At 43.5% G+C, this 27,081-nt stretch overlaps 1 protein-coding gene and 1 non-coding gene across 6 annotated transcripts; one reads left to right on the top strand and one right to left on the bottom strand.

Moving 5' to 3' along the window:
• Positions 1-241: 241 nt before the first annotated feature.
• On the top strand, positions 242-27,081 carry POGLUT3 (protein O-glucosyltransferase 3). Of its 5 annotated transcripts, none has more exons than XM_089333611.1 (8): positions 242-397; positions 7,658-7,855; positions 13,191-13,477; positions 17,364-17,580; positions 18,995-19,191; positions 20,428-20,622; positions 22,250-22,354; positions 23,664-27,081. In XM_089333611.1, exons 1-8 carry the CDS (start codon positions 340-342, stop codon positions 23,787-23,789), a joined length of 1,383 nt encoding a protein of 460 aa, XP_089189737.1. In that variant the 5' UTR covers positions 242-339; the 3' UTR covers positions 23,790-27,081. The 5 variants fall into 5 exon arrangements, 3 of the variants coding, with proteins under 3 accessions (XP_089189737.1, XP_002708527.4, XP_089189749.1); XM_002708481.6 differs by lacking the exon at positions 242-397 and adding an exon at positions 643-947; XR_016234477.1 differs by lacking the exon at positions 18,995-19,191.
• On the bottom strand, positions 13,875-13,981 carry LOC127484983 (U6 spliceosomal RNA). The gene has a single exon (XR_007912192.1). It is a non-coding gene; the product is annotated as a U6 spliceosomal RNA (small nuclear RNA).

Genomic DNA, 27,081 nt, shown 5'->3' with positions numbered 1-27,081 from the left:
GGAAGGCCAAGGCCAACAACTCCCACCCCTTCTGGGGGTGGGGGGCGCCTGGCTTTGAGGAGAATCCCAGCCACCATGCTCAGGCCAGTCTGAGACTGCCATCGGCTGCCCCCGGGGCCCACTTGGGTCTTGGCCCAAACACCCTGGAAGCTCAGGACAAGTGTTTTGAAAGGATTGGCGGAGAGGAAATGGGGTGTAGTGGAGGGAATCACTCCAGTGCGGGAGCCTGTGGAGCAGAGACCGCGACCGCTAAACGTGGCCGCTTCGGGCGCGGGTGTCAACGCAGGGCTGTGAGAAGCGGCCTGGAGGGCAGCCGGCAGGTGACTTTGGCTCTGCTTGATGTTGAAGCTCTCCGCACGGGAATGGAGCTCTCTTCTCCCCAAGCGAGCAGCAGCAGGTCTGCGTCCTTTACGAAGGGTTTCCTCAAAACCGTGGACAAAGCCAGGCCACCGGAGATGGGCGGCGGCCGTGCCAAGCGCGCAGCCATGCGGGGCGCACCCTGGCACTCTCGGTCTCTCCGGCCGCCGCTCTCAACCCTTTCTTTCCGTGGCGGGTCCTAGGGGCCGGCGGGGAGGAGGCGCGCGGGTCCTGGCGCCCGCCCGAGTTCCCGCCCCTACACGGCCGGGGGCGGGCAGCGGCGCACAGCTCAGGCCCGCCCCCGGTCGGCCCCAGCCCTGGCCCGCGGCGCTCCCGGGCCTTCCCCGCCGCCACCGCGGAGCCCGAGCGCAGCGGCGCGGCAGCCATGCGCCGCCTGCCGCGGGCCGTGCAGCTGCTGGTGCCGCAGCTCGCCCTGCTGGTAGTCGCCGGGGCCCCGGAGGCGCCGGTGAGCGCGCCGCGGAGCCTGGTGTGGGGGCCCGGGCTGCAGGCGGCCGTCGTGCTGCCCGTCCGCTATTTCTACGTGCAGGCGGTCAACGCGGAGGGCCAGAACCTCACTCGCTCGCCCCCAGGTAGCGTCCAGCCGCGGGCCTCCCTCGCCCTGCCGCCCGGGAGTCGGCCTGAAGCCTGCGTGGCGTCCTCTCTGGGGGTCTGCCCAACCTTTCTCTTCCTCCTCCTCCTCCTTTCTCCCTCCCGGACACTCCGGCAGGAGGGAGTCGCCATAGAAGTTTGTGGAATGGATGAATGAGTCTAGGGGCCCTGCCACATCGTGCAGGAGGGATGGGCTGCTCGCGTGTGGGAGGACGGTGCTTCCGCCTCTGACTTTGGCCTCAACTGTGGGAGCAAGCAGGGCGTGCCTACCCGCATGAGTCATCAGGTCCATTACGTTGTCTGGGCCTGATGGGTTTGAAACAATTGCCACCCTGACGAAATGTGGGGCAGAAGGCCAAAAGGAGGCAGTTTTTTGCATGCTACGTTTTCTTCTTAGCTTTAAGTCCTTGAAAGCATTTTACAGGAACTGGAGAAACTCAGTAGAAAGTCAGATTTTTTTCCTCTGCCGAGGGTGGATCTTGTCCCGAATCCCTCTCTTCAGGTCCTTCCTCCCACGTTCTTTACATCTTGCAACTTCTTAGGACTTGCCTTGCTGGTTTCAAGTTGTTGCCAGTTAGGATAGCTAATTTATGTCTTATGTTTAGGGCTGCCAGCCAGCTGGCACAGTGCTTTATCAACAAAGAGGCAATCAGAGTAAGCCAAGGGTCCCTTCCTCTGACAGCCAGACTGGGAAGTGGGCCCCAGTTTGGGATGGAGCGTGGAGAGCTTAGGAAGAGCAGAGATTTTAAGATGCAAACATAATTCACTTTTAGATTTAATTTTTTATAAGATTTATTTATTTATTTATTTATTTGAAAGGCAGAGAGAGGTCTTCCATCCACTGGTTAACTCCCCAATTGGCCACATCGGCCAGAGTCACGGCAAACTGAAGCCAGGAGCTTCCTCTGGGTCTCCCACCTGGATGCAGGGGCCCAAGGACTTGGACCATCTTCTGCTGCTTTCCCAGGCCATAGCAGAGAGCTGGATCAGAAGTGGAGCAGCCAGGACTTGAACCAGCTCCCATTTGGGTTGCCGGCACTGCCACAGCGCAGGCCCCTAGATTTAATTTTTAAACTTTCCATTCATTCATCGAATTCTTACTGGCTGGGTATTCTGCTAAGGATATAAGAATGAGAAGACAATGCCTGCCCATCAAGGAACTTTCCTTCTGTTGCACAAATGGACTTGCAAACAGCCAATCACAGAACGTATATTTGGGGCAATGAAGGCATGACAGAGTACAGTGGATGGGGCCAGCACTGTGTAGTAGTGGGTAAAGCCACTGCCTGCAGTGCGGGCAGTCCATGTTGGCACCAGTTCAAGACCTGGCTGCTCCACTTCTGAACTCTGCTGTGGCCTGGGAAAGCAGTGGAAGATGGCCCCAGTCCTTGGGCCCCTGCACCCGCATGGGAAGACCTGGAGGAAGCTCCTGGCTCCTAGCTTTGGATCGGCGCAGCTCTGACCATTTTGGCCAATTGGGGAGTGAACCAGCAGATGGAAAACCAATCTCTCTCTCTCTCTCTCTCTGCCTCTCCTTCTCTCTCTGTGTAACTCTTTCAAGTAAAATGAATAAATCTTTAAAAAAAAAAAAAAAAGAGTGCAGTGGAAACAATTGAGGAGCTGCCAGGCTGCCTAGGCAAGAGTGGGAAGACTGCAGGAGCACAGATGTGAAGGAGGAGAGGGTTTTCCGGGCAAGTAGGCAGTGCTGTTTTCCTGTTTCCCAGTCACCCTTAATAAGAGTGTGGAGCATCAGTTCTCAGTAAGATCTTGGCAGGTATCCATGACCTGCAGGGGCTGGACACTTCTGAAGGTTTTCCATTTAGTGTCTTAGCGTAACATCTTGGCCTTCTGGGATTCTCTTCCCTTGACCATGTAGCATCAGCACTTTTGTTGTGGCTGCAAAGAGCTGTCATAAACTTCTATAGTACAGGGGGTGGGAGTATGACTGCATTGTACTAGAGGTACCAGAGACATCATTCCAACGTTGAATCCTGCCAAGCTGCATTCAGATGTTGACTCTGCTAGTCGCTGCTGTATTTATGACATTGTGCAAATTCCTTAACTTCCTGGAGCCTTAGTTTCTTGACCTGTAAAATGGGGGTGACAAATACCTACCTCACAAATTCTTATAGGAAATAAAGGAGTTGGAAAATATATATGGGTCTAGCATTGTGGCAAAGCAGGTAAAGCCACCACCTGTGATAGCAGCATCCCATATAGGCACCAGTTTGAGTCCCAGCTATACCACTTCTGATCCACATCCCTGCTAATGGCTTATGAAAAGTAGCAGAAGATGGCATAAATGGGCCTCTGCTACTTACATGGGAGACAGGGATGAAGCTCCTGGCTCCTGGCTTAAGCCTGGCCCAGCCCTGGCCATTGTGGCCATCTGGGGAGTGATCCAGCAGGTGGGAGACACCTCTGTGTGTGTGTGTGTGTGTGTGTGTGTCCCTCTTTCTGTAACTCTTTCAAATAAATAAATCAATAAATCTTATTAAAAAAAAAAAAAACAAGAAGAAAATGCATATGATGTAGGAAAGAACTGGTTTCAGGACCTGGCTCACAATAGAGGTTAAGTAGGTAAGTTTTTAGAAATGCTTTTGATATTTTCCAAATCAGTAATTTTCAACATTTCTAATGATGTAAGTTGTACATACTGCTTTTGTTTACACAGTCACTGCACTCTCATCTTATTAGCTATTTCTCTAAATGAAGTTTGATCTATGGAGTAGAAAACCCAAGCTGAATTTCAATTCTGATTCTTAATTTTTAATTTTTTTATTTATTTGACATATAGAGTTAGACAGTAAGAGAGAGAGAGAAAGGTCTTCCTTCTGTTGCTTCCTTCTGTTGGTTCACCCTCTAAATGGCCGCTATGGCCGGAGCTACGCCGATCTGAAGCCAGGAGCCAGGTGCCTTCTTCCTGGTCTCCCATGGGGTGCAGGGGCCCAAGCACTTGGGCCATCCTCCACTGCCTTCCTGGGCCACAGCAGAGAGCTGGACTGGAAGAGGAGCAGCTGGGATTAGGACCTGGCACCCATATGGGATGCTGGCACCACAGGTGGAGGATTAATCAAGTGAGCCACGGCACTGGCCCCTCAATTCTGTTAGATTCTTTTTTTGGGGGGGGGGTAGGCAGAGTGGATAGTGAGAGAGAGACAGAGAGAAAGGTCTTCCTTTTGCTGTTGGTTCACCCCCCAATGGCTGCCGCAGCCGGCGCACCGCGCTGATCCGAAGGCAGGAGCCAGGTGCTTCTCCTGGTCTCCCATGGGGTGCAGGGCCCAAGCACTTGGGCCATCCTCCACTGCACTCCCTGGCCACAGCAGAGAGCTGGCCTGGAAGAGGGGAAACCGAGACAGAATCCGGAGCCCCAGCTGGGACTAGAACCTGGTATGCGGGCGCCGCAAGGCGGAGGATTAGCCCCTTGAGCCACGGCGCCGGCTAATTCTGTTAGATTCTGTTAGCCCCCAGTGCAAATGAGAATTCATTCACATTCTCTCTAGTTGAATTAATTTCATCCTTTACTCTTCTCACTTTCTCTTTAAAGATTTATTTACTTTTTATTTGAAAGGCAGGGATACACAGAAGAGTTGGGGAAGACACAGAGAGATATTCCATCCATTAGTTCACTCCCCAAATGGCCACAATGTCCTGGCCAGGTCGAAGCCAGGAGCCAGGAACCTGTAGCTTCATCCAGCTCTCCCACGTGGGTGGCAGGGACTCAAGTACTTGGGGCCATCTTTTGCTGCTTTTTCCAGGCCAGTAGGAGGAGCTAGATCAGAGCAGCTGGGACTTGAACTGGCACCCATAGGGAATGCTGGTGTCACAGGTAGCAGTTTAACTCACCATGCCACAATGCAGGCTTCTCTCACTTTCTCTTTTATGACGTTAGAATTTCGTGTTTCTGTTTCAGTCCCGATCAATACTATTTTCTGTTGATTTTTATAATTTAATGCTAATAAAGATTAGTAAAAATTACGAATAAAATATATATTTGCATTTCCATTGGCTTTATTATACTGTTATAATTGTAAATACTTTTTTTTTTTTTAAGTTACAGGAGATAGGCAGAGAGAGAGAGAGAGAGAGAGAGAGAGATAAGGAACATTCCATCCTCTGCTTTGCTCCCCAGATAGCTGTAACCACTGGAGATGGACCATTCTGTAGCCAGGAGCCAGGAGTGTCTTCCGGATCTCCCACATGGATGCAGGGGCCCAAGCACTTGGGCCATCTTATGCTGCTTTCCCAAGCACATTATTAAGGAGCTGGATTGGAAGTAGAGACTTGAACCAGTGCCCATATAGGATGCTGGTGTCACAGGCAGTGGCTTTACCTGTTATGCCACAGCGCCAACCCCATAAATATGTTTTATTTAAAAATTTTGTTTTATTTATTTGAGAGGTAGAGTTACAGATGGAGCAAGAGACAGAGAAAGGTCTTCCATCTACTGGTTTGCTCTCCAGATGGCTGCAACAGCTAGACTTGAGCAAATCTGAAGCCAGGAGACAGGAGCTTCTTCTGGGTCTCCCACGTGGGTGCAGGGGCCCAAGGACTTGGACCATCTGATACTGCTTTCCCAGGACCATAGCAGAGAGCTGGATCAGAAATGGGGCAGCTGTGACTTGAACCGGCGCCCATATGGGATTCCGGTGCTACAGGCAGCGGCTTAGCCCGCTACGCCACAGTGCTGGCCCCATAAATATATTTTTAAATACAACTTTTTAAGTACTGTCTCAGAGACAAAAGTATTAAAATTGGAAGAAGCCAGTGATGTAGTTAGTAGTTTCGATTTATTAATAATGAGGTGTATTTACGGAATTTGTTCTATAAGTCTACTTCTTTCCCAAAAAATCATACTCAGTAATAGATTTGTCTCATATCTGTTTTATTTACTTAAAATAGCAGATTTATGGAAAATAAGAATATTTGATCAGGAGACAAAAAATCCTTTTTATATCTCTCCAGTTTGGAAAGGGAGCAATGGAAATAGCTTTCTAATTCCCAGACTCTGCCCTCCCGATTTTCAGTCTGCTGCACCATGTAGCCTTTCAAAGCCAGGTGGGAAATGATGCAGAGCAATGATTAATGTGTCTCATATTTTCCTTTTTTTTTTGACAGGCAGAGTGGACAGTGAGAGAGACAGAGAGAAAGGTCTTCCTTTACCGTTGATTCACCCTCCAATGGCTGCTGCAGCCAGCGCGCTGCAGCTGGTGTGCTGTGGCCGGCGTACCACACTGATCCAAAGCCAGGAGCCAGGTGCTTCTCCTGGTCTCCCATGAGGGTGCAGGGCCCAAGCACTTGGGCCATCCTCCACTGAACTCCCGGGCCATAGCAGAGAGCTGGACTGGAAGAGGGGCAACCAGGACCGAATCCAGTGCCCCGACCGGGACTAGAACCTGGTGTGCCGGCGCCATAAGGCGGAGGATTAGCCTAGTGAGCCGCGGTGCCAGCCCTCATATAGGATTTCAATTTCACATTCAATTATTACCTTTTTATAACATCTTCTATGTTTATTCTGTATTATGTTAATTCATTTATGTTAGAAATTCCTTTCATAATTTTATCTTACTTGTTAAAGGCATCCTAAAATGTTGAAGTTTGGTACTTAACTTGTAATGGCAAGGTATTAGATACTACTTTCCTCTTACTAAATTGAAGAGGCTGAGAAACATTTCTTCCGAACCACATACACACACATACACAAAATAGAACCCTTGAAGATCAAAAGAAAGTAGAAACTCACGCTGACAGGATTTGGAAACCAAGAATAGGGAATAAAACTATTCAGTAATTTTTAAAAGGCACATTAAATATGCCTAATTCATAGCAGAATGGATGTGAGATGAAAGGTAATTTGCTCACAACTTACCGTTTGCTGGGACAGTGGGTATGAGATGATTCACTACGCCTTCAGAGCGTTGCACTGTGATACGGTCTGAATGGTGTTCCCATTGTACTCTGCAGAAAGAGGCTGCAGAGTATATTCCTGGACCACAGTAGCATTAATCCCAACAGTATTGTTTCAAAGGCTGAATAAATCTGCCAATAGAAAAGGGCACGTTTGTTAAGAAGGCAGTTTTTCACCTGGAACAAAACATCCAAAGAATTTGGGAGTTGAAGGGGAATATCATAGTATAACTATTTCATTTCGAGGTAAAGAAACAGAATCAAGTAAACGCTAATATTTACAAAGGTATGTAAATTGTGTGTGTATGTATGTATGTATGTATACAGTGTGATAACTAGATATAATCTCTTTTTACCTAAAGGAATAGGCTTAAAAATATCACTTGAAATTTGAGTTTAATAAGGGAGAAATTCAGAAATGAGAATTCTTACATATTTAAATGATATACAAAGAAAGCTTGTATATTTTACAAGGAGAAAATTGAAATACTATAAAAGACTGTCATTCTTAGAGTTCTTAGATTTTTCGACTATCCTGGCTTTAATGTTTTTTTATGAATTGAATTTGTTCATTCTGTAAGTCATTATGGACTTGAGGTGTCCAATGTTGAATCAGATTCTTGGTTTGAAGACATGAACCAGATGTAGTTCTTTTCTTCCAAGCTGGAAACATCTTGTTTACCATTGATGCTACAGGAAAAAGTAGCTTCTATCTAGAGACATTTCCAATGATGGCATGATAATCATTAAGTAGTAGAGTTATTTATTTCTTTTCCTTTTTCAGGTGAAACGTTATTCAAAGTAGTAGTCAAATCTCTTTCATCTAAAGAGCTGGTCCGGATTCATGTCCCTAAACCTTTGGACAGGAATGATGGAACGTTTTTGATGAGATATAGAATGTATGAAACTGTCAACAAAGGGCTGAAGATAGAGGTCCTTTATGGTGGTGAACATGTGGCTCAATCTCCCTATATTTTAAAAGGTAAGTGATTATTATATAACCCAGAGCTAGTCTTATGTGTAGGGCCCATGCCTTTCAGAATGGTTTACGATGACCTTGAAGTCATGTGCCACAAAATAAACACTGTATACATGCTGAAGTTCATTTTTTTTTATTTTATTTTTTTGAATTTTGAGTTAACATGTAATATTTATACATTTTTACAGGGTATACTGCAATGTTTGAATACATATACACAGTGTAAAGTGATCGTAACAGGCTATTAACCTTTCCATGTCCTTATCTCTTCACTGTGTTCAGAGCCAATAAGCTCTTCTCTTCCAGTCCTTTATGCAGTGTATAATCCATTATCATGAACCATAGTCACCCCATTGTTCTCCACCTGTGTTTCAATACCCATTAGCTAACCTCCCTCTGTGTCCCTCCCCCACCCTTCCCAACTTCTAGTAATTACTATCTCAAATTCAGATTGTATGTACGTATATATATACATATACATGTAAATATATACATGGTTTCTTTTAACTTTTACATGAGAGAAAACATATCTTCCTATTTCTGTCTTGCTTCATTTAACACAATGATTTCCAGTTCCATTCATTACACTGCAGATGTTAAGATTTCATTAGTTTTTGTGGCTGGATAATATTATATTGCATATGTATACCACATTTTCCTTATCCAGTTATCCATTGATGGACACCTAGGTTGATTCCATGTCTTGGCTATTGTGAATAGTGCTACAATGAACATGGGAGTGCAGGTATCTCTTTGATAGGCTGATTTCATTTCCTTTGGATATGTACCCCGAATATATAGCTGGATCATATGGTAGATGTATTTTTAATTTTTTCATGAACCTCCATACTGGTCTCCACAGTAACTGTACTAATTTGCACTCCCACCAGCAGTGTGTTGGGGTTTTATTTCCTCTATATCCCACCAACATTTGTCTTTTGCAGTTTAGATAACAGCCATTCTGACTGGAGTGGAAAGGCATGTCATTGTGGTTTTGATTTGCATTTCCATGATGGCTAGTGGTACTGACATTTTTTCACGTGTGTGTTAGCCACTTAGTATTTCTTTTTTTGATGTGTCTATTCGGATCCTCTGCCCAATTCTTAACTGGATTTTTTGTTGTTGTTAATGAAGTGTTTTTAGTTACTTATTTATTTTGGATATTAATCCTTTGTCAAGTGTATAGCTTACAAATATTTATTCCTGTTCTGTCAGTTGTGTCTCCCCTTTGTTGATTATTTCCTTTCCTGTGCAGAGGCCTCTTGGCTTGGTATCATTCCATCTGTCTGGTCTTGCTTTTGTTGCCAGTGCTTTTGAGGCTTATCACAAAAAACATCACTGCCTATTTTGGTGTCTTAGACTTTTGTGAATAGCTGCAATGAACATGGGTGTGCAAGTAGTAGTTTCGTAGCTTCAGATTTTACATTTAGATCTTTTAACCTGAGATTTTTTTTATAAAATGTTGCATTTATTTCTTTGAAAGGCAACATGACAGAAAGGCAGAGCCGGAGCCAGATCTTCCATCTACTGGTTCTCTCCCTAGATGGCCACAACAACCAGGGCTGGGCTGGGCTGGGCCACAGACTGGAGCCCAGAACTCCATCCGAGTCTCCCATGTGGGTGGCAGGGATTGAGCCATTAGCAGGAAGCTGGACTGGAAGTGTAGCTAAGGACTCCAATCCATAAACTCCAATAAGGGATGCAAATGTCCCAAGCCACAGCCTAACCTACAGCACCAGAATGCCCACCCTTTAACTTGTAATTTTAAGGAGAAAAAAAATTGAGTAATTTAATGAGATTTAGTGAGAAGAAAAAATATATGTTTACCCATGTAATTCCCATATTCAATACTCTTCATTCTTTTGTTTAGATCACAATTTCTAAGTGCCTCAGTGATTTCCACTAATATTACTTCTATTGTAAGAACACTAACAATGAATTCTTCAAGCTTTTGAGTGTCTGGCAGTATTTAGTTTTCTTTCTTTTTTTTTTAAAGCATTTATTTATTTATTTGAAAGCAGCATTACAGAGAGAGAAAGGGAGAGGCAGAGAGAGATCTTCCATCTGCTGGTTTAGTCCTCAAATGTCTGCAATGGTCAGAGTTGGGCTGATTCAAAGCCAGGAGCCAGAAGCTTCTTCTGGGTCTCCCACATGGGTGCAGGGCCCCATGCACTTGAGTCATCTTCTGATGCTTTCCCAGGTACATTAGCAGGAAGCTGGATCAGAAATGGAGCAGCTGGGACTTGAACCAGTACCCATATGGGATGCTGGCACCTCAGGTGGCAGTTTTATGCCACAGTGCCAGCCCCTTGCCTGCCTGTCTGCTTGTTTGCTTGCTTGCTTTTTTTAAGATTTATTTATTTGGAAGGCAGAGTTACAAAGAAGCAGAGACAGAGAGAGAGAGAGAGAGAGAGAGGGAGGGGGAGAGAAACAGAGAGACCGAGAGACCTTCCACCCACTGGTTTACTCCCCAAATGGCCGCAATGGCCAATCTGAAGCCAGGAGCCAGGAGTTGCTTCCAGGTCTCCCACACCGGTTCAGGGGCCCAAGCACTTGGACTATGCTCTGCTGCTTTCAGGCTGAAGCAGAGAGCTGGATGGGAAGTGGAGCAGCTGAGTCTTGAACCAGCACCCATATTGGATGCTGGCACCTCAGGTGGTGGTTTTACCTACCTCACCACAGTGCCAGCGCCCTTTGCCTTCATTTTTAAGTCATTTTCTCTGTGTATAGAATTTACGTTGACAGGGTTTTCTTCTCATAGTACTTTACAGATGTTATCCCACAGACTTTTTACTTCTGTCATTTCCAACAGTAAACTTTACCATTATGCTTATCAGTGTTCCTCTGTATTGCTTTTAAGGTTTTCTGCTTATCAACTGTTTTGAGCTGTTTGTTTATTGCATATCATGGTATAGCTTTAATTTTGTTCATATATTTTGTGCTTGGAGTTTTTTTTGTTGTTGTTGTTTGTATTTTAGATTTATTTATTTGAAAGGTAGAGCTACAGAGAGAGAGGAAGAAAGAGATCTTCTGGGGCTGGCACCATAGCATAGCAAGTGGAGTCTCCACCTGCAATGCTGTCATCCTATATGGGTGCCAGTTCAAGTCCCTGCTGCTCCATTTCTGATCCAGCTCCTTGCTAATGCACCTGGGAAAGCAGCAGAAGATGGCCCAAGTGCTTGGGCCCCAGCACCTACTTGGAAGACCCAGAGGAAGCTCCTGGCTCTTCTTGTCTTTGGTTTGGCCCAGCTCCAGCTGTTGCAGCCATTTGGGTAGTGAACCAGTGGATGGAAGATTGATCTGTCTTTCTCTGTCTCCCTTTCTCTCTAACTTTGGCTTTCAAATAAATAAATCCTTAAAAACAAGGAAGAGAGAAAGATAAAGAGAGAGAGAGAGAGAGAGAGAGAGAGAAGGAGGGAAGGAGGGAGCAAAGAAAAGAGATCTTCTGTTGCTGGTTCACTCCCCAAATGGCTGCAACAGCCAGGGCTGAGCCAGGCTGATGAAACGCCATTATAGGTCTCTGACATGGGTGTCAGGTACCCACGTACTTGGGCTATTTTCCACTGCTTTCCCAGGCACATTAGCAGGGAGCTGAATGAAAAGTAAAGCATATGGGACTCAAACTGGTGCTCATGTGGGATGCTGGCATCACAGGTGGCAGCTGAAGCCACTGCACCATGACACTGGCCCCATTTGCTTGGGTTTTATGGAGCTTCTTTGATGTTTGAATTCATAGTTTTAATCCAATTAGAAAAATTATCATTCAGTTTAGAAAAAATCTTGACTACTATTTCTTTAAATATTTTTTCTGTTCTACTTAAACCCCTTTGAGGATTCTGATTGCCCATTTGTTAGGCTTGAAATCATCCCATGGTTCGTGATACGCTTCCATTTGTTTAAAATTCTTTTTTCTTACTATTTTATTTTGTATAGTTTTTTTTTTTAATCGCTATGTCTTCAAGCTCACTAATCTTTGCTTCTCTAATGTCCAACTTGTCATGAATCCCAGACATCATATTTTTCATCTCTTGGTGCTTTTCATCCTCTTGAGCTTTTCCCAGGGATACGAAGTTATGTGGTTGAGTTACTTAGAAATAATTCTTTTTAGTTTTGCCTTTACAGTTTGTTAGATAGGACTAAAACCTTGTGTAGTCTAGGGCTAATTATTTCCCCCTACCGAGGCAATACCTTTCTGCACCCTGTCCTCAAGCCCCATGAGTTAGGAGGCTGTCAGTGTGGCCAGCACCAGTAGCATTGTCCTGAGGCCTCTGTGAGCTGTGGACATTCTTCCCTGCAGGTATTTCTGGTGGGTGCTCCCCTGTCTGGATGGTTTCTGCACATCCACACACTGGTCATCTGCTCTGTTGAGTATGTGTTTGAAAGGAGTCTTGTGCAGATCTCTGGAGTCCTCTCTGCGCACAGGTCTCTTCTTTCAGATCTCTGTCCTACAAATTCTAGCTGCCTTGATCTCCCAGGACTCTCAGCCCAGCCTGTTCAACTCAGCACGACTGCCAGGGTCTACCTACAGTTGCCTTCCCTCACTGCAGCCTTTAAACAGTAAACTCTAGGAACTGTAGTCTTCACCTTAGTTCTTTCCTACTCTCAGACTCAGCTGTGTCCTACCTTGCATGGTGTCCAGTGTCTTGAGAACTGTTGTTTCATTTATTTCATCTGGATTTTTTTAATAGTCCTGGGTGGAAAGCTAGGTCAGTCCCTGTTACTCATCTTGGCCTAAAGTACAAATGCTCAAGAAATATAATAATTTAACCAATTATTCTTATGTGAAATATATATCTTACAACAAGATATAAAATTCACATAATTTTAATAAAATCTTTGGAAAAATTAAATGCTATTATTGGCCAATTAAAGTTATACTACCAGACCTCCCCCAACCAGGGTTACATATTTCTTCTTTGAGATATGCTGATGAAGGTGATTTTAAGGATTCAGAGGAGGAGACGCCATCTTGTTTTTAGGAAATTATCATCCCTACTATATTCTAAAGGCTAAAACAATATAATCTCTTTTACCGTGTTGAAAGGCAAATTGTTTTATTTTCCTCAGTCATTTATATCTCACTAGACATGAGTTTATCAGTCAGTTGACCCAGAGTAGATTACTTGAAGAGAGTGCATGTGCTGTGCTAGGATGTCCAAGATGTTTGGAAAAAGGGACAGAAAGCGGGGATATCGGACCCTGAACCAGGTCTTGTACCACTGACTTGTCTAGGGGAGTTCATCTGTGGAGAATCTTCAAATTGATTAAGGAGGCAGAAACAGCTGCCTGTGTGGGTGCTTGTTAAAGGCGTGTGGCCTTCTCTGTTTTGTCCCCCTAGGACCAGTGTACCACGAGTACTGTGAGTGTCCGGAAGAGGAGCCCCACGTCTGGCAGAAAACCCTGTCCTGCCCGACCAAGGAACCACAGATTGCCAAAGATTTTGCTTCCTTCCCCAGCATCAATCTTCAGCAGATGCTAAATGAAGTCCCCAAAAGGTTTGGGGATGAGAGGGGCGCCATTGTTCATTACACTATCCTCAATAATCGCATTTACCGGAGATCTTTAGGGAAATACACAGACTTCAAAATGTTCTCTGATGAGATTTTGCTGTCACTAGCAAGAAAGGTAAGACAGTGAATGAACTGACCCCAGTAATCCTATTGTTGCCTTGTTGCATTCGAACATTTAAATGCTTAGAATTATAATGGCAAAAGGATGAAAATGGATCTGTCTTTCCTGTGAGATTTAAATTGAAAGGCTTGAACCTCTAGCCTAGGTAGCTGGTCCATACAGTACACTCCCAAGGTCTCTGTGAATGCTTAGATGTTTATAGCCTCAAAGTCACTTCTTTAAGTTCTCTGTTCCTGAAGAATACTCCCTCCTTTCAGATTGAGTTTTGCCTTTACAGTTGGTTAGATAGGACTAGAACCTTGTTTAGTCTAGGGCTATTAATCACCTCTGCCACTGTTCTCTTCTCAAATGACCTGAACCTAGAGCACATTTTCCTTTTTTTTTTTTTTTTTTTAGTATGGAACGCTTCACGAATTTGCGTGTCACCCTTGCGCAGGAGCCATGCTAATCTTCTCTGTGTCGTTCCAATTTTAGTATATGTGCTGCTGAAGTGAGCACACTTATCTTAAGCACCTCTTTTTATATTTATATATAAAGATTTATTTATTTATTTGAAAGAGTTACAAAGAGAGAAGGAGAGGCAGAAAGAGAGAGAGAGGTCTTCCATCCTCTGGTTCACTCCCCAATTGGTTGCAGTGGCCTGCGCTGCACTGATCCAAAGCCAGGAGCCAGGAGCTTCTTCCTGGTCTCCCATGTGGGTACAGGGGCCCAAGGACTTGGGCCATCTTCTACTGCTTTCCCAGGCCATAGTAGAGAGCTGGATTGGAAGTGGAGCGGCCGGGGCTTGAACCGGTGCCCATATGGGATGCTGGCACTGCAGGCGGCAGCTTTACCCACTACGCCACAGTGCCACCCCAAGCACCTCTTGAAAAGAGTGTGCATGACACATTTTATGGAAGGTTAGAGTAATAGAGATTACTTTGTACTCGTGCGACTTTAAAAATAAACAAAACCCCTAACATTTAAAAATAGACACTGAGGGCTGGCACTTAGCATGGCAGTCAGACAGTTTGGGATGCCCACATCCTATATTGCAGTACCTGGGATAGAGTCCCGGCTCTGCTCCCCATTCCTGCTTCTTGCTGATGCATACCCTGCAAGGCAGCAGCTGATGGCCCAGGTACTTGAGTCCTTGCCACCCACATGGGAGACCCAGATGGATTCCTGGCTCCTGACTTTGGCCTGGCCAACCCCAAGCTTTTGCAAGCATTTGGGGAATGAACCAGTGAATGAGAGCTTTCTCTGTGTGTCTCTGTCTCCCTCTCTCTCTAAATAAATCAATAAATATTTTTAAAGTAAAAAGATCCCTGTACTGATCAGACTCTCAGTCATTCTTACCTCTGGGAATTTCTGTCTGGCTGTCTTCGGCCTTCGGGTCTAGGCCACTTACTAAATATGCTTGGTTCTCCTGTCTTTCAGGCTCTCCATATCTCCCAACAACTTTCTTCTGTCCCATTATTCACCCCCCTTTCCACCAATGCTGCACTTAAATTCCCCTTGAGCAGATCTGTTCAAACCAGCGTTTGTTCTTTCTTGTTCCTGATGATTCAGGGTGAAGGATGGAGGCAGGCAACGAGATACACAGCAGACTCATAGAATGGCAGATGTCCTAAACAGCACTCTGGCCTCAGAATCAGCCCTTAAGGCATGTGGATCCGGCTGAAATGCCCATGAGAGTATTTCAGGCATGGAAAGCCAAGACACTCTGGGGAAAAAAAAAAAAAAAAAAAAAACTAAATGAAAGATCTCCGCAAGTGAGATCCCAGTGGAAACAACGAGTCATCAAAGAAGGAGGTACCTTTCTCTGAAGGGAGGAGAGAACTTCCACCTTGACCATGGCCTTGTCTAAATATGATCAGAGTCAGTGAACTCAGGGGGCTTCCATAGCCTTGGTAGCTCATGACAAGAGCCTAGGGTGATTACTGAGGCCATAAACAAGAGTGTCAATTTGTTAAGTCAACAACAGGAGTCACTGTGCACTTACTCCTCATGTAGGATCTTTGTCCTTAGTGTGCTGTACATTGAGATTTAATGCTATAACTAGTACTCAAACAGTACTTTACACTTTGTGTTTCTGTGTGGGAGCAAACTGTTGAAATCTTTACTTAATGTATGCTAAACTGATCTTCTGTATATAAGGAGAATCGAAAATGAATCTTGATGTGAATGGAAGGGAAGAGGGAGTGGGAAAGGGGAGGGTTGCGGGTGGGAGGGACGTTATAGGGGGGAAGCCATTGTAATCCGTAAGCTGTACTTTGGAAATTTATATTCATTAAATAAAAGTTAAAAATAAGAAATATATATTTATTTAAAAAAAAAAGGATGGAGGCAGGTCATTTTATCCTTCTCACCCAGGGAGACAATCAAGACCATTTTTTAAACCATAAGACAGTTTTCTGGGTAGGAACTTCCCGATAGAATCCCCCAAGTTTCTCATATAATTTCCCAAGTATGGTGAATGTGTGGCTGATGTCAGCTCTTATTTTAAATAGCAGTCACCCTCCCACTATGGCCAGCTCACAATGTGTCCATATGAGCATGTTATAGGCACCTGATCCTAAAGGAGAGCTCTCTTCCTAGGCTACCACCTGTCAGCTCTGCCCTGTACTGTGTCCTGTACTCATGTTCTTGCCTGTATCACAGTAGCTTTCAGCCAGGGATGATTTTGTCCTTTTGTGGACCTTTGGCAGTGTTTAGAGATGTTTCTGGTTGTCACAACTCAGGAATTGTTAGTAGCATCCGGTGAGTAAACACACTGCAACGTGCAGTACTGTCCCCACAGCAATGAATTAGCCAACCCCAGATGTCAGTTCTGCAAGGATCAGAAACCCTGCTGCCTACTAAGAATTTCTGATGCCGGGTTTATTAATGAATGCGTGGATGATAGACAAGCAAGAGGGTGAATTCTCACATCCTTTACTCTTCACTTTTGTTCCCGCTTCTTTGCTGAGGTGGCATGGAAGAAATCTAAGATAAATAGCACTCAGACCTGGTCTTTAAGCAGCCTACTCTAGTGGGCCTTGTTTTTGTTCTTTCAAAGTTGTACCACAGCTTGTTAGACCTCTAGGAAAAGCAGGGACCCAGGGTTCAAGTCATAGAGGAGGGAAAGTCATGGAGGAAGTAAGGTTAGATCTCGGCTTGACGGATGAGAAAAGGGACTGACAAGTTGAGTAAGTAGAAGAGCACTCCAAGCAAAGGGAATGACATAGTAAATGGATGGCATTTTCAGACAGTAGCCTGAAGTTTACTGGTCCTTAGGCAAGTGGATTTCAAGCTAAGCTACAGTAAGATCTTGAGAACTTAAATTCCAGCCAGCATTTATTCCTTGTCCATGGGCTTAAGGTAATGTTAAGATTAGCAGTGACATTAATTTGGGTTTTATGAATTTGGTCAGAGAATAGATTGGAGTGGGGAACAGGACAGAATCAGAACACTTAGTAAGGAACTATTGTAGCAGTCGAGGCAAGAGATGATAAGAGCCTAAACCAAGGCAGTGACTGTGGACGTGAAAATAGGGTGGCAGATCCAAGAAACAGGTCAGTGTGGTCAAGAAGGGGATCCTGAAGGAGACTTGTAGATTCTTGCTTGGGCAGCTGCTGGAGAGGGTTCTCAAAGCTACTCCTCATACTGCTTTACCTTGTTTCCACTGCTGTAATGCTAAATTGTAGAAACCCCTGTAGACAGAGGGAGCTGACAGCTGGTTAAGTGAATTTGCCTTGTACTATCCTCAGCCATGGTTCCTGGATACTACTGAGAGCTGCAAGGTGTTCTCTTCTGTTTTCAAATGGTCTGTGCTATCAGCAATACTTAAAAAGTCAAAGAACTGTAGTGTTTAGTACTGAAGACATCAGCACTGATGTTGATACTTTTGTTTATTTAGGTCCTTCTCCCAGACTTAGAATTTTATATCAATCTTGGAGACTGGCCCTTGGAGCATCGAAGAGTGAATGAAACCCCTGGCCCTATACCAATCATTTCATGGTGTGGCTCTCAGGATTCAAGAGATATTATCCTTCCAACATACGACATCACCCACTCCACACTTGAAGCAATGAGGGGTGTGACAAATGATCTCCTCTCTATTCAGGGAAATACAGGTAAATTAAAGTGATTTCTCTAAGAAAAAGTCTAGAAGAAAAAAGAAAAGTGACGGTATTATCCAGTTAGAGAGAGTAAATGTATACAGCTAAATAACCAGTCTTATTTTCTAACCAAGAAAAAAAGAGAAACAGTACCCTAAACGCTGAAGTGGTTTGTTTAGGATTCTCCTAATCCCGAAATTAAAGATACATGGTCTGGGCTAGTAATGCCCACACCTGCTGTAACTGAATCTCTTTTTGAGTTGATTACTTGTAAATCCCATTTTAAAAATGTATATTTAGTAAAGTTCTCACTTTTAATTCTGATTCCATTGCCTTTATAATGTTGGGTGAAATGAAAGAATTTTTTAAAATAATAAATGATCTGTAAATAATGATAATAGTGCAAATCAGATGTTACTGCCTCTACTGTTTTGTAAGGAATTCTCCCCTTTCCTTTTCTGCCTTCTTGATCCTTTAATGTCTGAGTTCCTTTCCCCCTGTTTGATGGCCTTGCACTAATGCAAGTACGGTGCACCTTTTAGTTAATGCAAACTCCCTGAGTAGAACAAACCCCTCCTTGTTTTTATAGCCTTGGTTGCCGTTTATTTTGTTTTTGTAGACTTACTTGGTGGAGAAGATTAGATACTTTTTTGTAAAATATAAGATGAAGTGAAAACTTACTTCTAATTTGATGACTGGATTTCTAGGGAGTGTCCTAAAATAATAAAAGGTTTGACTCCCTCTAATTTCTGTTTTATGATATGTTCCTTAGAACACTGACAGGTGTTAAACAAGATTTCTATTTTTAACACAATAAAAATAGATAATTAAATTAATTCTGCCAGATTAGTTCCCTTCCAATAAAGATAAGATATATCTATCTTATGTACTTAATAGCATATTAGAAAAAGTCTTTCCTGTGTCCAGAATGCTGAGCAGTCTTGAGTGGTAAAGCTTGTGGATGTCACTGAGTTATGCAGTTTTTCCTGGCCACCTTGTCTAAGAACAAAAGCCTGCTTCGTTTGTGATTATGAAACAGAAAAGGTGGAAGAAGCTAATGCCTTTGTGAGTGGGTCAAATCATTAAATCTCTTTTTGCTTTGAACTTAGTCCAGCATTATTTTGGGTATTTCCTGGTGTGGTACAACAGAAAGTACCAATTCTTGTACAAGCTCTCATTAGTAGACAAATGGGTGAAATTAGAGCATTTGTTAATACAGCAAATAAAAGGACTGTTTTTGAAAGTCTAAACTTCAAAGCATTCTAGCAAATTAAGACCTAGTTCCATATGTTTTGGAAATAACATCCACATTTGAAGATAAGTTGATGATAAAAGGGGTTTAACATTTTAAATAACAATGGTAAATTAAAAATGGTTGTATAATTGTCAACTTCATAATCATAATTTTTTTATGGCCTCAAACTTCTAGGCCCTTCCTGGATCAATAAAACAGAAAAAGCTTTCTTCAGAGGTAGAGATAGCCGAGAGGAGAGGCTCCAGTTGGTACAGCTGTCCAAAGAGAATCCGCAGCTACTAGATGCAGGAATTACAGGATATTTCTTTTTCCAAGAGAAAGAAAAGGAACTTGGAAAAGCCAAGTTGATAGGTTTCTTTGATTTTTTTAAGGTATGCCTTTCAGTCTTCCTGTATGGCTATAAAGGATGAACTTGTGTTGAAAGTCCAAATTTCTCCTGTTTGTGAACGGCACATCTTGTATGCTCTTTTATCTGACACAGGGAATGAAGATGCTCTTTGTGATTTCCATTTCTTCACTGTTAACCTTGTCCAGCAACTAATTCAGATCTGTAATGCTCAAACTATAGTACCAGGGTTAACTTGGGTTTTGGATGTATTTATTTCTCTTGTTCTCTTTGTGGATTGGTTTCAATAAACTGGGAATAGAGATGTATTTTACATGAAGTGATTTCAGATGTCTTTTGTTAATAAAGTATAAATTCCACATCTAGAAGATACAAGACAGAATCAGGGTTCAGGTCCTGCCTCTTATCCCGCCCTGTCACTGGCAGCAGGACCTTTGGTTCTTAGTGTCTGTGGTCTCTGAACTGCCCAACTCCACAGGACATTATCATGAGTTCAAAAGAGATAAACATATGAATGATGTGATAAATTATCTAAGATATAATTAATTACCAAATCTGGGAGGATAGCCTCTTCAATTCAGTGTGACATAATAAGAAGATCAAGAGATTTGGACTCAGAGAATAGAGGTTTATAAATTTCTCTAGGTATCAGTTTTCTTGTTTGCAAAGTGGTAGAAAGCGTTAATAATATTTGTTTCATAATATTATAGTTGAATGAGGTTTAATGTCTATGAAAAATGCTTTTGAAATATAAATAAAAATGTATTGATGCAATAAATATACAGAGTAAGAACTTTCCCAGATTTCTGTCTTTTCAACTTTAAAGCTGTAAAATAAAGATAATGATGTCTTCTTATCTCATAGGTTGAGAACAAGAAACAAATTAAATAATGTGTAAATGAAAATGTGCATTGTTAGTAGTATTCAGTTTTAGTAACTTTTAAGAATTGGTTTTAATACCTGATTATAGAAATCTGGATTCTCCATTATGTAGATGTAATTGGAGCAGATACTCATTTCTATTGCCTGAGATTATTTATTAGCTTGTCTTTCAGTGCACTGTATTTCTTAAAACCAATATACTGAAGATTTCTTAGGATTTTAGTACAAAGAAAATATGTTACAAAATAAAATTTTCAAACACACTATTTGGAAAATGGAAAATAATTCCTTTGTGTTTAGTATTGACGAGAAGCCAGTGTAGCACAAGTGACTTAAAAGTTTTGTTTCTGGTTTATATTTGTCTTTTTAAATCCTGCAGTACAAGTATCAGGTGAATGTGGATGGGACTGTGGCTGCGTACAGGTATCCATATCTCATGCTGGGAGACAGCCTGGTTCTGAAGCAGGACTCACCGTATTATGAACATTTCTACGTGGCACTGAAGCCTTGGAAGCATTATGTTCCCATTAAAAGAAATCTTAGTGATCTACTAGAGAAGGTTAAATGGGCCAAGGTATGCTTCTTGCGATTTTCAATCCACCAGTATTAGTTACACGAATCCCATCACAACACAGTTTCATTTGGCACAATGGAATCGAAGGCTATGAAAACAGAGTGCATTCATAAGCGTCTCTGTTAAAGAGAAATGACCATGCGTGTTTGGCCTCTGTTCCACAGTCCCAGTAAGCCCCCTTCTCCCCTGGTGCAACAGCCCCTCTGCAGGCTCTGGTGCAGTTATCTTGGCTCTTCCTCAGTCACCCAGCAAGTGAGCTTGGGGTTCTTCCCCTGACTGCCCAGCCTAGCCCTCTCCACTTGAGAACAGAATGAATCAGTTCTCATGGTATAAAAACATTTAAAAGCTTCATTTAAGGATTTAGTCAGAGCCAAACTGTTGTTATAAAACAACAGCTGTTAAAGGCTATATTGTTGTAATTAAAAAATTCGGTCATTAGTACTGCAGGACTATTCCTCCAGCATTGGGAATAGTCAAGTTACCTAATTACGTTTCTGGAAAATAGTTAATTTTCTGCCATGCTGCCCATAGGAAAAGCCATTACCAAGCAGTTGTGCCTCCTATAAAGGGTCACAAAAACAGTTCTGCCTTAGGCATCGAGTTATTTCCATAACCAAGTATGGCAGCTTAGAAATAGAATAAAGTGTTAGAATGGGAGGGTAAATTTTATAGTTTTATTAAAAAAACAGCGTTTTAATACTTTCCCTTTTAAAGAAAGGAATTCCTATTTTATGGGAAACTTGTAATTCTTAGGAGAGAACATAGCATGCTAAGAACCTGTGTTTTTACCTTTCTCTCTGTCTCTGTCTCTCACTCTCCACTCTGCCTGTCAAAGAAAAAAAAAAAAAAAAGAACCTGTGTTTTTCTTTTTTCTTTTTTTATCCTGCATCTTTTCTCTAAGTAATGAATAACTGTAAATGCCTGAAAGGTTTTCTTGTACATAAAACACTTTCACTCTGGTCTTCTCAGTCTGTAATTTACATTTTGTATGTTCTTGTTTGTGTAAGCATGAAGAATACTTCATATAGAAAACCCATATTCTGGGGCTGGCACTGTGGCGTTGAAGGTTAAACCTTTGCCTGCAGTGCCAGCATCCCATATGGGAGCTGGCTCAAGTCCCAGCTGTTCCATTTCAGATCCATCTCCCTGCTAATGTACCTGGGAAAGCAGCAGAAGATGACCCAAATGCTTGGGCCCCTGCACACAAATGGGACCTAGAAGAAGCTCCTGGCTCCTGGCTCTGGCCTGGCTCAGCCCCAGCTATTGTTGCCATTTGGGAAGTGAACCCGTGGATGGGAAATTCTCTCTCTCTTTCTGTCTCTCTCTCTCTCTCTCCTTCTCTCTCTATATCTCTGCCTTTCAAATAAATCTTTTTAAAAATCCTTATTCTGTATAATAGTGGACTGCAAATCTTCTAAGAATATACAGAATGATTCTGCTGTTGATTCTGGACATATTTCAAGGAAACAAAAATTTCAAAAAAAATTCACACTTCCATTTAAGTTTTATTTCCATTATGTTCCATCTGTGCCCTGCTGTGCACATGTCTGTCCCACCTCACACTCACCCCTGGATTTCTTGGGAGCCACAGGAGCTACTTTCATTCATGTTTTAAAAACCTTTTTAGGAAAATGATGAAGAAGCCAAGAAGATTGCAAAAGAAGGGCAGTTGATGGCCAGAGAGCTGCTGCAGCCACACCGGCTGTACTGCTACTACTACAGAGTCCTCCAGGTCTGTTCAGAGCGTCCCTCCGCCTCGTCAGGTGTCCACAGACCTCCGCTTGGCCTGAGCGCTTTGTGCCTAAGGATTCCTGAAGGGTTCAGAGAGTCACCTGGTGAAACTGTCGCTGACCCCAAGTCCCAGCCGATGGGAAGAGAGGAGCAGTGCTAATCCCTTGTGGCTTCCACTTTTTTTTAAAATCTGCTGTGCTCGCTTTGTTGAATGCCTTATGGACTTTCTGTGTAGGAGTCTCTCGACCCTCATCTTTCCTCATCTGGGAAGTGAGAAGGTTGAACTGGAGATCATTAACCTCTCTTTCTGCTTGAAATTTCCCCTCCTTATTCTCCTTGCAATTGAAGGTCCATGCCTTTGCTCTCAAAGTACAGCGTGGAAAGCAAATGTGAAGGTGTCTGTGTAAAGCGGTCACAGCAGTGAGAAATGCTCACACCGTTCTAACAGCTCGCCCCAGTTCCTGCAGGATCCTGAGGATCAGTCCTTTGAGTGACCACTTTGTCGTTTACTCAGTAAAATCTCTCTAGAAAGAAAAAAAAAGGAAATACATATTTGTTTGTAACCTAAACTTATATCTTTGTTGGCAAAATAAGTTTGCTCAGTTGCCATTGGCTGCTACCCTCTTGTAGAGAAATAAAAATGGCAAATTACACCATCTCCGAGAAGCAGCCCCCCTCCCCCTGTCCAGCTTTAATTTTAGTAGAGGTTTTTCCTTAAAATATCTGCTGAACTCACCTGTTCATGTCACCATTTTCTCGGGTTTGGCCCCGTACCGGGAATGTGCTGCTAAATGCACACAGGGCCCTTGAATGAAATATCCAGTTCTGTCCATGGCCAGAGGGGGAAAGCATGTCAGAGGCCCATGACCATTTTTAGTTATGTGCAACTGCAGGCCTACAGGGAAGGATGTGTGGGCCCACCGGCTTTATTTTGAAAAGTTAATATCATCTTTGCTGATTTGAGTTTTGAACAAAGTTAATCCTCCATTTACAGGTGGGGGCACATGCTGAGAACTGCTCTTTGATTCAAACAGGAACGTTAAGCTTGGCCCTTCCTGTGGTGGAAGCTTCTACCTACATGTAAAATCGTGCATTGGGGTTCTATGCTAGATTCTGGAATGTTGCAGTAGTGCCAATAATCACTGAGGTTACAATGTTAGTCTGATGGAATAAGCCAGGCCTTTAGTTTGCGCCTGAAGCCACCCAGGAACTAGAAGGGATGACAGTGACTGGGTGCAGGGGTTTGGTGGGGGAGGCAGTGCGGTGAAGTGTGGACTAATCTTTCCGTTGCCTTCAAATACACATTTCAGAAATACGCCGAGCGCCAGTCCAGCAAACCCGAAGTCCGTGAGGGAATGGAACTCGTGCCTCAGCCGGCCGATGACACTTCCGTCTGCCGGTGCCACAGGAAGAAGCCTTTGAAAGAAGAGCTCTAAGTCGGCCCACACTCGCCGTCCTGTGTACGTCAGCTCGTCCTGCAGGGAAGCCGACTGTGAAGGACACTGTGGGAACCTCACCAGCGGACTCCTAGCGCTCTAGGTAGCTTTATGTAACGTGGCTGCAGAGAGCAGTATTTGAGCAACTGTTACCAGATATCTTTGAATAATATTTTCTTGTGGGTAAACATTACTTTTATCAGCGTCGTGGTTTTTTAAAAAGCAAAGTTGGGGATCATAGCAGATCGAGTCGTGCCAAAATGCAAGCCACACCTATGGACCTGTTTTGATTATTTTTATTAGTTTCTTTCTAGCTTTTGTTCACTCTCTTCCACTTCCAATTATGAAAAGAAAATGTTTGTCCAGGGTCCTCCTCCATGTCCCCCACTGCATAATCTCTCCTCTTCTACGCTGCTTCTGACACTCAGTAATGGTGGCCTCCCTACAGGCGCTCAGTGCACCCATGAAGCATACCATGCCGGGTGCTGTGTTTGAATACTGGCTCCTCAGCTTCCAATCCAGCTTCCTGCTAGTGCACACCCTTGGTGGCAGCAAGTGATGGCTCAAGTACGTCGGTCTCTGCCACCCACGCGGGAGACTTGGATTGAGTTCTGGGTTCCTGGGCTTTAGCCTGGCCCAGCCCCAGTTGTAGCTGGCATTTGGGGAGTTGGGGAGTGAACCAGTACATGAGATCTCATTCTCTTTCCTTCTCTCCCTTTCCTTCCTTTAAATAAAATTCAAATAAATAAATAAAATTCTTAAAAATTAATAGTAGGGACCGGTACTCTGGCGTAGAGGGTTAAGCCACCGCCTGCAGCGCTGGCATCCTGTATGTGCACCGGTTCAAGTCCTGGCTGCTCCACTTCCAATCCAGCTCTCTGCTGTGGCCTCAGAAAGCAATGGTAGATGGCTCAAGTACTTGGGCCCCTGCACCTGCATGAGAAACCAGGAAGAAACTCCTGGCTCGTGGCTTCGGATTGGCACAGCTCCAGCTGTTGCAGCCATCTGGGGAGTGAATCAGCAGATGGAAGACCTCTCTCTCTCTCTGTCTCTGCCTCTCTCTAACTCTGCCTTTCAAATCTTTTAAAAAAAAATTAATAGTAGCTTCTTCTGGGAAGATCCAATAAGATTAATTACAGAAGAGGGTGTCTGATATTAAGAGCAGCATGGAGTCTGTGGTGGGAATTTTTTTAAAGGCATTGCTTGTATCTTTAACTGTTCACCAAGGCCTGAATCAAAATGAAGGAGAAACTGCCTTAAGCTAATAACTTCTAATTGATCTGAGTTATTCACGTGAAAGACAACATAGTTATTAATGTACATGGGTACTTCAAAAAGTTCTTGGAAAGTAGAATTAAAAGATGCTTATTTTGGTGCCAAAAATTTTGCGATCTATGCATACAAAGAGTTTTTAAAGATTTCATATTAATAAAAAAAAACTATGTCTCATTTTCAAAGCTTTTTTGCACCAAAGTAAACTTACCTTTTAATCCCGTTTTTTCATGAACTTTTGAAAGTACTCTCATACATGAGGGCAACCTGTTGGGTAACGTTCAAGGCTTACGATTCATAGCTCAGAAATCCATTAAACACCCCCTGTGTACCATCAACCAAGATTAAGTTCACAAAAGAATATGCTCTTAAAAACAAGAGCTATGGGGCAAGCGTATATCCCAGTGTTTAAGATGCTGGCTACGGTGCCCTTGTCCCACATCAGAGTGTCTGGAGTTTGATTCCCAGCTCTGGCTCCTGACTCAAACTTTCTGCCAATGCAGACACTTGGGGGGAAAAATTGGGGCCCCAGAGCTGCTTCTGTCTTCATCATAAGAAGCCTATGTTCTAGGTGCCTCCAACTCCTAAAATACCTGCCTCCTAGAGCTTTTCTCTAAGAGTGGGAATCAGTGAAAGTTTACTGAGCACTTGCTGTGTGCCAGGCATTCATGTTAACGAGCACCTTGTGTTCCCAAGTGGACTTTGCTTGAAATTTTGCCTCTTGCCTTTTATTGCTGTTAACTCCAGTGATGAGTGAATACCATAACACGAGGCCTTGGATTTGCATGAGTGCCAGAGCATACTTGTAATTTAATTGTATACTGTCAGGCAGTTTACATTCTTATACACAGACTCTAATTCATTCATATATTCAACATTTACATTCCTTGGGGCCGGCGCTGTGGCATAAAGGGTAAAGCCACCGCCTGGAGTGCCAGCTGCTCCACTTCTGATCCAGCTCTCTGCTATGGCCTGGGAAAGCAGTGAAGGATGGCCCCAGTCATTGGGTCCCTGCACCTGCGTGGGAGACCCAAAGGAAGTTCCTGGCTCCTGGCTTCAGATCAGCATGGCTTCAGATCCATGCAACTCTGGCTGTTGTGGCCACTTGGGGAGTGAGCCAGTAGTTGGAAGATCTCTCTCTCTCTCTCTCTCTCTCTCTCTGCCTCTCCTTCTCTCTCTGTATAACTCTGACTTTCAAATAAATAAATAAATCTTAAATAAATTTACATTCCTTATAAGAAACATCAACTTTGTATCTCCAGCAGAAACTTTAGTTATTAATTCCTATATGTGTCTTTTTTCCCATCAAATGGATTGCCATAGCAGTGAGTGTTCAGTGAACAGCAAGATGCAGAGCATGTATGTTGTGAAAGTGTATGGAGAACACAAAAATGTATCCATGTAGTTGAACATCTGGAAGAAAGAGATGGAGAAAAAGAAGTTTCACCTCTTGTCACATATGTTTTTATATTTAAGTTGGTTTTACTGTAAGAGTGAATCACATTGTGAAAAATGCCAGCCCTGGAAAAGATAATAAATGCACAAAAGATATAATTAGGAAAAGAAAACAGGTATTTATATTTTCCATTATGCTGTTTTAAAATCTGTGTCTACGGCTCACTAGGCTAATCCTCCGCCTGCGGCGCCGGCATCCTGGGTTCTAGTCCTGGTCGGGGCGCTGAATTCTCTCTCAGTTGCTCTTCTTCCTGTCCAGCTCTCTGCTGTGGCCCGGGAGGGCAGCGGAGGATGGCCCAAGTGCTTGGGCCCTGCACCCGCATGTGAGACCAGGAGGAAGTACCTGGCTCCGGATCAGCGCAGTGTGCTGGCCGTAGCGGTCGTTTGGGGGGGTGAACTAATGGAAGGAAGACCTTTCTCTCTGTCTCTCTCTTTCACTGTCTAACTCTGCCTGTTTAAAAAAACAAAAAACAAAAAACAAAAAACAAAAAACTGTGTCTAGCATTTTGTATCATGGGACATATTATATATACTTTTTAAATAAAGTAAATTTTATAAATAAAAA

This window comes from Oryctolagus cuniculus, chromosome 1 (genome assembly GCF_051225735.1).
Source record: "Oryctolagus cuniculus isolate XC-2025 breed Fujian yellow rabbit chromosome 1, ASM5122573v1, whole genome shotgun sequence".
Lineage (NCBI taxonomy): Eukaryota > Metazoa > Chordata > Mammalia > Lagomorpha > Leporidae > Oryctolagus > Oryctolagus cuniculus.
This window is presented reverse-complemented; position numbering and strand designations above follow the sequence as displayed.